At 40.7% G+C, this 16,139-nt stretch overlaps 1 protein-coding gene across 1 annotated transcript in view; it reads right to left on the reverse strand.

The window, feature by feature from the left end:
• Window positions 1-16,139, reverse strand: part of rftn1b (raftlin, lipid raft linker 1b) — a gene marked incomplete at its 5' end in the record, with an annotated part of 156,991 nt that overhangs the window by 6,602 nt on the left and 134,250 nt on the right. Inside the window, 2 exons of the mRNA XM_079241438.1 lie at window positions 641-716; window positions 7,477-7,580. Of these exons, the coding sequence (XP_079097564.1) occupies window positions 641-716; window positions 7,477-7,580 (180 nt within the window). The remainder of the gene's footprint in view (window positions 1-640; window positions 717-7,476; window positions 7,581-16,139) is intronic.

Here is a 16,139-nt window from a genome sequence, read left to right on the forward strand (position 1 = left end):
TCTGGCCAGAAAGCAGAATACACAGACTTAATTAAGCATGGATCACAGTGGATCTAACATTGCAATGGCCTCATTGATGCTGAGAAGGAAATTGGGGCCGTTGTGAGGGGAATTATGGGTAGCCTGGAGGCCTTCAGTCTCACTAAACGAACACTGAACAAACAGAAATTGAATGTAAAATGTCCTCAGCTGCATGAAGAACTTATGCAGAGTTGTGCAGACTGCAGGAATACGGAGGGCTGAGATAAACAGCACAGAAATGGGCAAGAAAATCTTGTTTACTACAGCAATTCCATGAATCTTTGGGCCAATTAGATTTGCTGTTGTGATGGGAGTTTAAATTCAGGTCACAGAAACCTGATTCCACTTCAGAAAAAGGTTAGCTTTGGAGGTTATTACCAGTAGTTAAGGTCTGCAAGAAAACATTACCCCTCCTGGTTCTGAAAACAACACATTATGTCTGCTGCTGTTCTGTTGGAGAGAGAAAGGTGCTGGTTCATGTTTGTTCATGCCGAGCTTGTCAGTATCAAGCAAAAGCCAGCTGTGGAGCTGGCAAAAGATGATGTTTGTGTTAGATGATGAGCAGAACAAATATCTGCAGGTTCTTCAGCAGCTGAATGAGGAATGTGAGGTTGTGTACCTTGGATTCCTTCCTCTTTCGGCCTAAGACGGGCCTCTGCAGGAACACTATCTGCTTGGTGGACAGACCTCCATCACTGAGAAAATAAAAAAAGGAACAAAGAATGAGTCTTTTCCATCAAACATCTGCTTTTAATACTCATTTATTTTGCAACTATCTAAAAAATATATATAATGAGACTTTAATCCTTTTAAACCTGGAAGATTTTTCATAATTTATGGTTGTTTTGTGCTGGTAACCTCCAAGATAAATCTAATGGGCTAAAATCTTGTGATAACACACTCTCTCTTTGGCCATCCATCAAGATAGTCAAATGACGGCTCATGCTTCACAGTCTTATCTGACAGTGTGAGGATAAAGGCTCCGATTTGTAACCCAACCTCTTTACTGCTGTCATCTGTCAGTGTCATCTCCCCGCTTTATCGTTGTTGTGTTTTTAAACCTGGCAGGAAACGGGGAGAGTGGAACTTCTGAGCATCTTCCACGGCTCTGAACGTGTCTCTTGTTTTTTGTTCCCAAACACAATCCTCCTTCCCCTGCACATGTCACACTCCTGTGTTCAGAGAGGGATAATCTGCACAAGAACTCACGTTGACAGATTAATTGGGGCAGGAAATGCAGATTTCTTTCTGAGTGGGCTTCCCGTCTCTCGCACTTGTTTCTGTTTAGCTTGCTCATCTTTGTTTTGCACAGCCGCTTTCTTAGCCAAATGCTCACTTAATGGCTGCCAGCGCAAGTTTTATCTGCTGTGGCGGCCTGATTTGTGACGGGTTTATTGTTTGTTTATGTGTTAGTCCCTCTATTTCTGTGTTGCTATTATTAGATGGGGGTGAAAAAGAGAGATGTGCTTTAGTAAGACAAACACGGGGGGGGGGGTTTCCAAAGCCAAGCTGCCTGTTCAGTCTTACACTTATAAAAAAAAAAAAAAAGTCAGGTTTACGCTAGATAAAACCTGCAACAAATCTTCCCCATCTCGACTTTAAATGGACTTGCCGAGGGATTGCTATCTAAACCACCCAAAGCCCACCACAACCTCCTTTTCCCATTACATCCTTCCTTCCAGCATTTATCCATAAGCTATTTTCGAGGCTGTCAAGAATGCTGGACGGCTTCCTGGTAAATCAAAGCTGATAACTAACCAGTAAAAAGCCCCAGCCCATTTAACCAGAAAGACTGGACGTCTTAGGAAATTACAGGTCTTTGCAGAACCTGGTTGTGCCTGCCACTGTCAGCTACTATAAAAACATGAAGCTGTGCAGAATGTGTGTTTTTAGGAGTGTGGAAATATACCTGCTGGTTATTTCATTTTTTTCTTCTAGGTAAACGCCTAACTCATAAATCTCCTGCAGCCGTTTCAAAGAAAACATACCCACAACATTTTTTCTGATATGTTGACAATTTAATCCCCATTCATCCATCTTTCACTGCTTATCTGAGGTCTGCTTGTGGGGGCAGCAGCTTAAGCAGGGGCGTCTCGACTTTCCTCTTCCTGGCAAGTTCTTTCAGTTCATCTCAGGGATACCAAGGCATTCCCAGGCCAGTCGAGAGACTGTTTCTACAGGTCTACCCTCGCACCATCTCCCAGTAAGGCGTGCCCGGGGAATACCATCTGACGGACATCCAGCTGGTATCCCAACCACATGTCTGAGCCCCCTTCTTTGGTCCCTCTTGACGCAGAGCAGCAGTGGACCTCTGAAACTGACATTTTAGCTGGTTATATCTATAATCCTGTTCTTTCAGTTGCTACCTACAGCTCCTGACCATAGGTGAGTACAGGAACGTACATTGACCAACCGGTCAATGTACGATCACGTCTGTTTTTGGCTTAGTTCCTTCAGGCCAATGCAGAATATGTACCAGTGCTGTATACGCTGTACTGACCCATCAGTCCCCCGCTCCATTCTTCCCACAGTCATGAACAAGATCATGTTATAATTAAACTCATCCATTCATTCCTAACCTGGGGAGGACACTGCTCTTCCATCTGAGGACCATTGTGTCAGATTTGGAGGTGCTGATCCTTATCTCCAGCTCTTCAGACGCTGCAGTGACCAGTTTCAGTGACATTTGACACAAACAGGATCACATCATCTGCAAAAAGCAGGATCCCAACCCTGAGGCCACCAAACCAGACCAGCTCAGAAATTAGATATGTATTCTGTAAAGGTTATGAACGGACTCCGTGATGCAATGCTCACTGGAACTGAACGGCCACCAGAGGTGGCAATTCCTGGTCCAGAAAGTAAAAGTCCTGTCCGGCAGCTGTCACCAAACCAGCTGAATTCAATGAGCAGAGTTTATTTACCAGGTAAACTAGCCTGTTAGTAAAAACACCTGTTCTAAATGTACAGGTAGATCCAAAAACATGGCAGGACTTTTACTTTCTGGACCAGGGATTTCCACCTCTGACTGCCACCAATTGTACTGGGGCTGAATGGCCTTTATCAGCCTGTCTGGTGACGCGTATTCCCAAAGCACTTTCCACAAAACTTTCCGAGTGACATGATAAAATGTAGACTGGACGAATTCCCATGCACCCTCCAGGACTCTGCTGAGCTGCTCCACAGATTCATGACCAAGCGGTAAGACTGTTCATTGCAACCTCCTCTGATCCTTGAATAGATCTCACCAGGGATGCTGAGGAGTGTGATTCTACTGTAGCCGGGACACGTCGTCTGTCTTGAACCACCTGATTAACTGGTCCCATTGTCCATACAATGGTGCAGATGCGTGTCAACCCAAAGAGTCCAACAGTTTTCAGAGCCTTGGTGAATTCTGGACTCCAAGACTAAACCACCTGCATTTAATATCCACAGTTTCTGTCTGATATGTTGATTCCAGTTTGATCCCCAACAAATTTATACAAGAGCTGTAGCTTAAATAAGAACTTTGTCTGAACCTATCTATTTTTTTTTTGTTTATGGTTCCAGAGTTAATGCAGAGAAATTCACATTTACTGTAGTTAATGGCTCTAAAATGTAATTACCATCTACATTAATTGAATGCCGGCAATGTGCACGCCTGCTCTGAGACAACTACAAGAATTAATGTTGTGTGGAGAAGCCGCTGAGCACCCGTTTGCATTAATTTCAGACGCCGCTGAGATAACTGACACTTATCCGACCCCTCCAGATGAAGTGCAGCCTGGAAATCCCTCTCGCTACAAACAGCACGCATTTGCAAATTTCTAGTTTAAAAATGAAGTCGCCACAAAAACAAGTGTAATGACTGATGCTAATCTGAAATGGATCAACAATTATTTCGACGTGTTAAATGTTTCCCAGGCGCAGAGAGAAAGGAGCTCCTTCTTGTTCTGTATCTAGGCCGACTCTGATTAATTAGCCATGTTGTGCTGTCGTGTTGTGGCATTTTGAAAGAGGGTAGAGAAGAGGGGGTGGGTGCAGGAAAGAAAACAAAAGATGAAAATAGAGAGGTAATTAATCAGTTATGGCGCCAAAGAGCAGCAAACATGACCGATTGAGGTAGGGGCAGAACAAACAATCACTCTGTTTGCTAATGGAAACACTGCATGTGTCAAAGCATACATCAAAGTTTTGTTAGAAAGGACAACCGATGTTAAAACACAGCCTCATGCTAGTGTACGCATAAAGAGTTCCAAGCACTCTGGCGGAAAAGATTCCCTCTCTTTTTTCTGCTGTGACTGACAGTCAGCAGGAAAATAGTTCTCTTGGTGCATTTCTGACAGTTAGAGGTCAGAAGGAGACAAATAAAAACCAGTTAGTCTTCTGGTTTCCTCTTTGGTTTCTTCTTTGTTATTGGTACGAATTTAAACTCACCCAGTTGGACCCATTTTCCTTCAGATTGGTGGCAAAAGCCTCCACCAGTGGGTGCAGATTGAGGATGGATGGACTGGACTGGGACATTTCATTTGTGGGAAAGAGTATCCTGATATCCAACCCATAAGTCCGGCTTGACAGCCCATTACTTCTCTCAGGCATTTAAAACTTGGCTAAATAGGATTTCTCAGCTATTTCACTATGTTTTATTGATTGTTTTATAGTATTTTTTAAACCAAAGACAGTTTTGTTTTTATTAATATGCATACTTTTAAATTTGATTTTAATTCAATTTTATTTGTATAGCGCCACTTCACAACAATGTTGTCACAGGACACTTTACATACACAAATCAACATACACATCATTTAGAGCCAATTCATACATATCCTATAATAGAAACCAACTGATTGCATCGAGTCATGACTTCCATCCAATCCCCCATCCTGAGCTGCACGCGGCGACAGTGGGAAGGAAAAAACTCCCCTTTAACAGGAAGAAAACCTCCGGCAGAACCCGGCTCAGGGAGGGCAGCCATCTGCCTCGACTGGTTGGGGTGAAGCACTTTGTTCAATGGTGGTTGTGTCAATAAAGATTGAACTGAATTGAACCCTACTTTTTTTTGGGACACTTCTGTTGGGGCACCAGTCTAACTAATCCGATCCAGAAGGGAGGAGCTTGGCACTATAGTGCTTTGATTGGCTGAAGAAAACCTGTTGTGTGACCTGCCATTAAAACAAAGCAGGAACAGCAACAGATTTTCTTTTTGTGAATTAAACCTGTTAAAATGGCATCATGAAGCATGGCTCTGTGGAAATATGAGGAGGTCCACACTGTCCTTGGGATCATAGGGGTCCAGAGAGAACTTGACAGAGGAAGGCGTCACGCTGTGATGCTAATATGTAGTCGATACATTGCCGATACTCTTCCTCTCAGGTTAGGTTACAGTTGCTATCAGGAACACATCACAGTTAACCGTCCCAACCAGACCCAACTCAACCCGACTCAACCAGACTCAACTCAACCCGACCCACACCCACTGGTGCAGAATAATCTATAGATTGAACATGATGTTGGAAACCTTCCTCAGAGAATAACGTGATGCATCACGCGGTTGCTGCAGATTTTTCAGCTGCACATCCATGATGAGAATCTCGTTGGACCACAAAGCGGCTCCGCACCTTTTGTAAAAGATTGTTTTTAAATCCTGTTTGGGACAGGATTAATGTGCTATTTATACTGTATTTTATGTTTCCACTTTTCTACGTGTGAGAAGAGACTGCCAAACAAAGAACCTCCAAGGTTTCAAAGGTAAAGGAGTGAGGTCAGAATGGTCTATTCATCCCCGTTACATATAAATATAAATAGTTCAGTGAATCCTTTAACTTTCACACTAAAAAAAAAAAAAAAAAAGGCCGGAGAAAAATGTTTTTCTATGTTTCTTTCTGGTTGTTTTGGACAAGAAAAAACAGAATAATTGTTTTTTAGTTGAGCTGTTAAAAAGAAGTTAATAATAATGTAACAACAGTGAAATGGTTGAAATGTGAAACAGTGGTGTTATAACAAACAGTTACAGTTTTACATGTCCAAACCAGTTAGTAGAAATGTTCATTCAGGTTTGTTTCCACATTATTTAAAGAAATGAACTAAAGTTACTGCAAATTTAACTCTACCAAATAGTAGAGCAGGACCATAAAGGGTTAAAGGCATTTTGTCCTCTGATAACTTTAGTTTGGACACCTGAAAGACATCTCTTCTCCGTATGATTCAGACACTGAACGAGTTTTGTGTATTTCTAGAGTTATTGTCTCTTTTAAGCTTTAACACACAATGCGACGTGTTTAAGGATCAGTTTAAATGGGATGAATGGGACTTTTGAAATTTTGTCCTTCCCCACAAAAACAAACCAGAATAAATGACGCCTGACTTTAAACACCTGACGAGAATACCCTGTTGGTCACATTTTACGTTTCTGTTGCTATAGCAACAGCTTCGCTTATCCTTTTTAAGAATCTTTCTCCATTTATAGTTAATTAGCAGCATTAATTGGATTGTTTTAAGTGGCTTTTTTTTTTCTAAAAATGTTTTTTAAAAGTTGAAATATTTGTTGGTTGTGAATTTGCGGCTCAGATGTTACCATGGAAACCTACATTTAGGTTGAATAGTGGTTAAAAATGAAGCCAGATGTAAGACATCATCATGCTTCTGTTAAAACATAAAAAAAGCCTGATAAAGCTGAGAAGTTCTGACGTGAGACAAGTGGAGAACAGGACAGTAAATCATTGAGGAAGACACTCTTTAGTCAGTGTGAGAACACGGGAAGCCTTTCTGACTAAGCGGATGTGGGCTCCTCATGCAGCAGGTGGGAGTGCTGAGTCAGCATCGTCTTACCGAGGAGCCGTAACGTTTCTGTTAAAAGATTTTGCAGCGTGCAGTCACAGCAGATGCATGCAGCTGTGCTGCTCAAAGCTCACCATGCTGACGGAGACTTAGGCTCATTTCAGGGAAAAATTGACGTTCTTTGAAAATAGCTTTTGCATATTATGTGGAGCTTTTCTAGATATGCTGTAGAATATGAATAAGTTGATAATAACTTCAGCTTGTAGCTTAACTTTTCCTGCAGTTCCTTCTGAAATGCTTCATTTCAGAGATATGCTACTTATGTTCTTACGAAATCGGCAGATTAATATTCATATTTCATGATCTGGTTTAATCCTGACTACGAAATAAAAAGTAAAATATACTGATAATAACCCATTATAGTTATAATACAGTCCTTTAAACAAGAACCCCTGCATAAAGCCTTTTTCTTTTATACATGTTTCATCCTTTGCCTCTGTTGATCCTCAGCCTGGATGCACATCTGGACATGTTAGTGGACTGACACTTTTAGCAGAAGGACACACACTTGTAAAGCTGTAAAACATGTCAAAACCACATGCAGTTACTGTTCCTGCAGTTTCTCTTGCTGCCAACAGAGGTCATGAGAAGGTAAACTTTACTGGAGGCTCTTTTTCATAGTCAGATGAGAGTGATCACCTGTTCCTTTTGGTCACAGGAGTTGGCAACACGCAGGTGAGTCTCCATCCATATGTGGCCAGGGACTGAAGCAGAGGAACGTAATCAGTCTTCACCTGCAAACCCTGCAGAGAAAACAAGATGTGCATTACAACCTGCAGCCCAGAAGGACAGTAAACCGGAACATAATCCTCATCTCTCTGCTCATACACAGCGCAGGGGATCGCATGACGCATATTGTGTTGCAGTTTGTAATAATTTCTGCAAATGAGACGTCAAACTCTGCAAGCGATGCCAAGAAACTTTGAAAAAACAAGCTGTCCCTGGAAGATATGATGGCTTTGACTTATTAGATGTGTGCTGTCTGTGCTTTGAAAGCGATGTACACGGAAAAGGGGAAAAAGAAAAAAAAAAAACCTGGAACATAAACCAACAAAGTCCCCCGCTGCTACGAGTCACTATGGCAGCCATCTTTATTCATGACAGGCGTCTGTCAGCACAGTAAGTCCTTCGGCAAACATGCTGCTCATGGGAAACTTCTCGCTTTGCGGTAGACATTTTTCACGCTGTTTGCTTGATTTAAAGACGGTTAAATGAGCGGCAGTTTCGTTGCTTCAGTGATGCATTCAAATCAAGTCAACGTGTGTTAATGGTTTCTTTGACTGTTGTCTGAAAAAACACAGATTACTTAAGGGGATTTACAAAAACACACACACTCATTCTGTTCAGAGGAAGTGTGTGTGGTTTGCCATCGTGCACTGGTTGTCGTCTGTTGAAATGAGAAACCGCAACACGTGTCCGGCAGATTTCTAGACCCACACAGATGCATTACTTTTTCTTTTTATCTTTTAGGTTTGGTAACTTATTGGTGATGGAAAATGTAGATTATTTAAACAGTTATTAATCTCCTGATAGAAATGATCAGTTTTTTTAAACCACAGTACAACAGAGAGAAAAGCTAAACACATAAATACAAGACGGTTAAACCGCAGGGTGTGAAAAGTACTCAGATGAGTCAAGGAGACAGTAAAGTAACGTACGCCGCACATCTTTATTCGTTCTGCTGTGATCAGCTGTGGAAGAACAGAGGCTTCACACCTACGCAGGCTACGTTAGCGATGACTGCAGTGTGAAGTGGAAAACTCTTCTCTGATTAAGCAGCAGCTAAAGTTTCTACATGACTGTGCTGCACGCAGTCGGCTTACCCCTGCAGGAGCCACGTTGAATCTGAGAAAAGCTGCCGGTAACGTTTTAATGATGCAGCTCTGCTGGCTGCAACTTAAAAAAAAAAAAAGACGTTTTCTTGGTGGTAATGCAGACTTCTGAGGTCTCACACGAGCCATAAGATAGGATAGATGGATTAATGTTGTCGTTATTGTGCTGATCGATCAGAACGATGAACCGATCTGGCTGCATGTGTGACCTGCATGACAATGTTCAGGCTGCACAGTTAAACCCTGACCTCACTTAGACTTGCTTCATGTAGCTGTTGTGCATGACTGGAAGCCAAATCCTCAAATTGCCTTTTAAGTCAGGAAAATAAGAACACATCCGCAGTTGTGTGCAGACTGATACTGAAATATTATGTTACGGAAAATGTTTTTATATTAAAATATTTTTGTTTTAATTTGGAACACGGTGAAAAGTAAGCATAGCATCAGGATCTTGTGTAAAACACACTCTGTTGCTAAAGTTTTATGATTTTCATTGATGTCAACACCAGAAATGATACATTTGGTCCCTAAAGCGAAAAGATGAGTTAAATGAAATGTTTTATTTAAGTCATCTTTATCTGTTCATCTTAAAACTCCTTGTCAATGTTTCTAGTTCTGTTATATTATTCTGTGCGAGACTGAATAACATACTCCTTTTTGAGCTATTTATTTATTTATTATTGTATTTATTTTTTGTTGTCATTGTTGTAATGCTGTTCAACTGTAATCCCTAGGAATGTCATGAATCTGTGTTGTGGTGAAACCAATGTAAGTAAATAAGAAAAAAAGAACAACTAAATTAAAAAAGAAAAAAAATAATAGTGAGTAAACATAATTTATTCTCATATTGCTCTATACATTATTGCATTTTTTATGCAATTTTGTGACTTGTTCAATAATCCCTGATTCTGACATCCCCAGCTGTGTAATGTTTTGTGTCTTACATCTGTACATGGGCAGGAGTGTGGACAGCTGAAGGAGTGAGAAAGTCTTTTTACGTATAATTTGTGTGATTGTTGATTATAATGTATTGTTTTATGTTTTTGGACCCCCTCGAAAGCGAGATGGTACATCTCAAGGGGTATTCTATAAAACAAACTTATAGAATACCCCTATAAAACAAACTTCAAATAAAATCCCACAATCGTACACTTATGTGCAATCAGTATAGTTATTGCAACATATAAATAAAACTCGCCAACATTGATGCTAGAAAAAATGTAAAAACATGATAACTATATCAATGATACAAGAATAAAATGGATCAAATCAATGTTTTCCAAATGGAAAACTACTGCAAATTATTACAAATTGTAATTAAATTTTATAAACTGAAGGAGCATTGTGCCTGTTTTTAACCAATAAAATATAAAAATACAAAACCAATATCTCCTTTTATCCATTAAATCTGATAGGCTGCTTTAATCATGTGACATGGAAGAAACTCATCTGAGCTGGTTTTAGACACTTAACCTGACTACTAATGTGTACTGTGGTATTACATCTAAGTATCTAATCAATACAGAATCTGTAGCTCGGTGCTCCTGCAGTCCAGTTGACAGTAAGGCTGTAAATCACCAGTTTGATCACCGTGACACTTATCAGTTTAATGGATAAGGAGCCAGTGTTTCCAAATATCTCAAATTCAGTCAGAATCTGATTCTATTCTATTCAATTCAGTTCAATTCAACTTTATTTATATAGCGTCAAATCACGGCGATGCCATCTCAAGATGCTTTACAGACAGAGAAGAAAACATAATGAAAGCCAATTCATAACAGCCTATATAAGGAAACCAGCAGATTGAGTTGAGTCCAACTCAATCTCCCATCCTGAGCAAGCTCACGGCGACAGTGGGAAGGAAAAAACTCCCTTTTAACAGGAAGGAAACCTGATTTGATTTATGTTTTGCCGATTGATATGAAACAATATTCCAGGTAATTTTCATCCATATGAAAAACACAAAATGCAACTGGAACATCGTTCAGCATTTAAATTGATCAATTTGAATCCAAACGATCTGTTCTTATAACAAAGCCAGAGACTAATAATGAACATAAAACTTGTTCACAATATAAAATTGTGCTTAATAAATGACTATTGCATAATTTTTTTTAAACAGTTTTTGCATTTTGCCTTGATATCATTGACCACATGATCGATACGTTGTGACAAACTCAGTCATGTGGAGCAACTTCAGCCCAACAAACGGCTACGTATGTGATGCAGTTGGACGTACACGGCGGTATAACTGCAACGCCACAAACCTCACTGAACATCTGGGAATCAACACACGGCACATTAGAGGGACGAGTCCCACTAAGGCGTTAAGACGAGACGGAGAACGCCGCTGACTCCTCTGCTGCTGCTGACAGATCGTTTCAAAATAAAGATGGAGCTTCTGGCGATGTGCGACTTTCTTATGAAGCTGTTCTCTAAAATAAACTGTTTATTCAGATTTTCCAAACATATTGGGTTTTAGGACAAAGTATCAATATCAGATTAGTATCGTTGATGTACATGTTGAAAAGAGTCATACTGGTTTTACTGGAGAAGAAACCAGGTAAAACCAGTACCATTACGGGCCTGTAAATGGAAACATAGCGCCTTGCTAAATGTGGCACATTTACAGCGATATGTTCGTTAAGATGCTCTCTCCCATCCGAAAATACTTCTGCAAACTATTGAACCTGCTGCTGAGTGATGAATTTTCCTGCTTCTGCTCCACTAAAACAACCTCTTCTTACAAATCCATACAAATCCACCTCCTAGCAGTGGTAACATCATTATAATAAGTACAGCTATGCAACAACTTGTTTAAACTAATGAGGAGGAGTGTGAGACTGGAGGCAGTGCTACAAGTGAAAAACTGTTATTTACCAGAGAGACGGAGTACACACAAACAGCCCAAACACAGTCGCACATCAAGTTCAGCGCTGCGAAGAGCTAATTGTTCAGCTGCAACGCATCACTCCAGACCTTATTTACCAGAGTATGACTCTCCCAGTTCCTGCAGGGAGAAGCACATCTCCATGTTTCCCTGCTATATGTTGGACTCACTCTCAGAAATGGGCTCTCTTTCAAAGCCTGCCCAGACGGTAAATTGAGAAATAATTTTTCTGTAATGGCTTGCTGTTCTTTGGATGAGGTGAGAGTTAATCACAGTCCCTGCAGTGTGGCTCTCCCGCTCTCCCTGACTTATTATGCAGGGCCGCTGTGCTGCATCAGCACTTAGGCACTGCAGCGCCGACCTGCCAGCTGAAAATAAAACAAATAAATAAATCGTTGCTGTCGATGTTATCTGCGTTCGAAGGGCCACACAGCGAGAGGACGGAGGCGCTGCGGTTTCACAAACTCGGTCCAAGCCACTTTAAACGATGTTTTCCTCCGATTGGGACCTCACACAGAAACAGGAGGTCCTCCTTCCAGCTTCCGTATCCCAGGGCAACTTATTAAAAACTGCAACAGCCTGTCACTCATTCCAGCCCATCATTAATCATGTTTGATCCTGATCCTGCTCCGGTTCTTTCCTTGCCTTGTTCTTGTAAAGATTCTGCAGAGTTTGTGAAGAATCATGTTTTGAAGGCCTACAGCGGAGGAAGGTCAAACTGGGGCTTAAAACACACACCGTGAGCCAGCACAACAAAAATGTAACCCTCCCCCCCCATCTCCTCCCACTGTCATAACAAACCCTAACTCTGTTTTTCAGCAGCTCTGGATGTAGCTGTGTTTCTGCAGACCCGTCGGGGGTCAGCAGGTCTGCAGACAGACACAGAGTCCAGTAATGATGAAGCAAACAGCTTTAAAACGGCACATTCAGGTAGTTGTCTGAGTAGCGTTGTCACAGCAACGGAGGATTCTGCATCTGCTTGGCAAGGTACTGCAGAAAGCTTTAAATACGTGTCATCATGATCGGACATGATCGTCTCACTGTGAAGTTTTCAGACTTAACAGCAGATGGAAATATCTCCAGCAGCACAGGATGGAGTTTAACTAAACTCATCATTTGTTGTTTTTATTTGTACATCCAGTCTGCAGCTTTTACAAGTCAGAACCAGGTTATTTACCTTTACTACGGCAGCTTATGGAGGAAAGGAGCAGCTCTGCTGCTGCTTATTCAGCACCTGAAGGAGAAAAGTCAAAATAAAGCATTTGATAGTTGTGGCTGATGGCTGCAGACACGCCTCCAGCTTTAAGCCAGCGGGTTTAATTATTCTATTGTATAAAATAAAAAGTCAGAGAGCTGAATTCTGACAGGGAGATCTTCCTCTGTCTGTCTGGATGGATAAAAATGAGTCTTTTTTTTCTTTAAGCTCGCAGTGATTCTTCAATAAAAACCAAACTAAAGGGGAAAAAATGGGAAAGAGTTGAGAAACATGTTAACTTTATTCTGACTCAGCTCTTCTCCTGCAGACTCTCTATAAACTACAAGCAACTCATCTTCATCAGGTCTCTGTGATGCGGCTGCCAAAGCTAAATGGGCTAAAAATGCCCAAAGCAAAGCTTTAAATGCTTCCACTTTAGTTGTAAACCACACATTAACATAAGTTATAAAGTGATGTTTATATTGTTAGATATAACGTTCACATCCCTTCGTCCCACATGAGACAGACTGCTGACATGTTTTTATTTAAATAAATCCACAGTTCACTTGTTTGTTTCCAGTTTTAATTAATTAAGATCAGAGGTGGGCAACTCCGGTCCTCGAACGTCGCCGTGATGAAAGTGTTCAGAGTTTCCCTGCTGCAACACACCTGACTCAGATCACGGGGTAATTTCCAGTTTGATGTCAAACTCTGCACAAGTCAAGTCTGACGTCTGTCAGGTGTGTTGCAGCAGGGAAACTTCTGACACTTGCAGGACTGGGGCTCTGGAGGACTGGAGGGGCTCACTCCTGATTAAAATGTTTTATAAATCTAAATATGAATTAATATCGGAGCGGATCAAAGACGCAGGTTCTGAGACGTTCGCATCTGAACTGCTCTTCTGTCCTGCATTAAACACAGATGAGGCTGTGAATAAGAAACTGCTATGGAGCAGAAAAAAGAGGCAAAGATTTGTAGGAAATGAAGCTCTACTACAGCTTTTATAAAACACTCTGCAGACTAAACACAGACTAGAAAAACCAGCCAAACATGCAGCGTGTGTTTGTTACTGCTGGCCTGAACAAAGCGGGACGGGAAGGCTGAGGTGGAGCAGAAAACTGTGGCATTGCTTTTAGCCACTAAACGCCCCAATTTATTTCCAATAATTAAAAAGAAAAAAGGGGGAGAATTCAAAAATGTAAAATACAATGTATATTAATTAACTTCATAATTAATAAAGATAAAAAAATATAAAATACATAAATAAGTGAATAAAAATAAATTCATGAATGAAATAAATTTTTTAGATATAAAAATGAAGTGGTTTGTTGCCATTTTGCAGCAAGCATTAAGAAGTTAAAGAAATAAAAAATATTGATTATTCATAATCTAAATCAATAATTCTTCTAACAAGGATCAAATTTCCTGCAAAACATTTTGCATACAACCCAAACATGCAAAACCTGAACACTAACAGCAGAACATCAACTTAACCAGGTCTAGACCTTCAGAGTTTAGCATGATTCTATGGAGAAGTACATCTTTTAAATTTATTTTTATTTTTTTTCTTTTACCAATAAACGATCAGAAATGCTTTCTGTTCAAGTCACGTTGTAATGATAGATCTGTTATTTCTTTTATTCACAATTTTTCTAGCAGTGACATTATTGGTAGAAAGTGAAAACTTCATTTCCGGAGCGTCTTTAATAAGTTTATTGTTATTTTTATTAAACAATATTTATTCCGGCTTGTTTACTGAGTTGTAATAAACCAAAATCTGCAAGTAAACATATTTACTAAGCAGATTTGTAATTTAATACAGGCAAATTGTCTTTTGATTGCATGAACATATAATTCTGTTAGCTGCATGCTTATTTTCCTCTCTGTAAGCCGCCGACCTGCAGCGCCGACGCCATCGACACGCCGTCTGACAGGAAGGACACAATCCCTCACCAGCAGGAAGAGTGCAAATTGCTCTCCTTCTATGTAGGTCAGCTCTTCTCTCACCTCACTCAGAGAGAATAGAGATATCATGAACAGTGGATTTACGGTAACGATCGTCTGCACAGCGTGCACACACACACACACACACACACACACAGGCCTCAGCGTTTACACAAACACCAGTCAAATAGCTGTTCCTTCGACTTTAAGGGTTAGAAACGTGCACGCTTTCCTTCCTTTTGCTGAGGAAGTGAAGCTAATCTGAACCTAGTGGACTCGAGGCATATAGAGGTAACTGAAACAAGTGTGTGTGTGTGTGTGTGTGTGTGTGTCTGAGGCGTCTTTGTCTCTGTCTTAATGCCATTTCTTCAAAGATTCCTTCCCTGCCACACTGATGCTGTGATGCGGCGCCCTAATCCCATTTTCGACTTAATTTAGTTTGTGGAGTCTGTGAAGCGCTGCTCTTCAAAGCCGAAGATGTGAGCGAATCCTGGGAATGAGTGACAACAATGTTAAGCTGCTTTCGCTTGCTTTCACGTTGGACCGCCGTCGCTTTAAACGGGAACTTCACTGATATGAACGGTGAGGAGGGCGTCTCTCTACAGTCGCCCTGCAGATTTCCTGGTTTGTCTTTGGGGTTCAGAGTTGTCAGGATCAAGGCGTGAGGAAGCCGGCGACGCCGACAAACAGCAGGGTTTAAAGTGCCGAAGAGGAAATGTTGTTTACAAACTTCACAGAAACAGAAAAAGCTAAATAAATGAATCTGATTCGACATCCTAACTGAGAGAAAACGCTTCTTTCAGCCTTAAATTAGTTCACACAAATATCCCACCATGAGGAAAATAATATTTTTATGACCTTAACGTTCTAATAAACCTCATAAATAAAACATTTCTTGTGGAAAATAAGAATCTCTTGTAGTTTTTCTTTGTAGCGTGAAAGCACGTTGCAGAATGAATCACTTTCTGACTGCGGCTGTTTAGTGCAGAGATGATTCTCTGCTGAACCTTGTTAACACAACAAATAGCCATGTCACACTTATTATTCTGCTTAGAGGTGTTTTAAAGGTTAGCAGCAATGAAAAAGTAAAAATGAATGAATAAGTAGAATTAAATAAGTGAAATGTAAGTAAAAAATGAATGAAACCATTTTGCCCCGAGCCTGCAGTGGATGTGGTGTAATTTCCACTCTGGGTCGAGCTTCGAGGGTTTATAGATTTGCTGCATGTCGTCACGCTGAAGAGAAATTCATTTACTTTTATTCAATTTAAGTTGTAGCACAAAGTCACGAAGCACATAAAGCTGAGATTATGTGCATCGCGGTGCATCAGCCTGCTTCTGTCAGGATCCAGGTGAAATGATCCTTTCAGAATAATCCTGTATGTTTGGACTGATGCTGTTGTATTGATTTTGGTCCTCTACGGCTGTGACACGCCTCTGGA

Source organism: Telmatherina bonti, assembly GCF_933228915.1.
Source record: "Telmatherina bonti genome assembly, chromosome: 5".
Lineage (NCBI taxonomy): Eukaryota > Metazoa > Chordata > Actinopteri > Atheriniformes > Telmatherinidae > Telmatherina > Telmatherina bonti.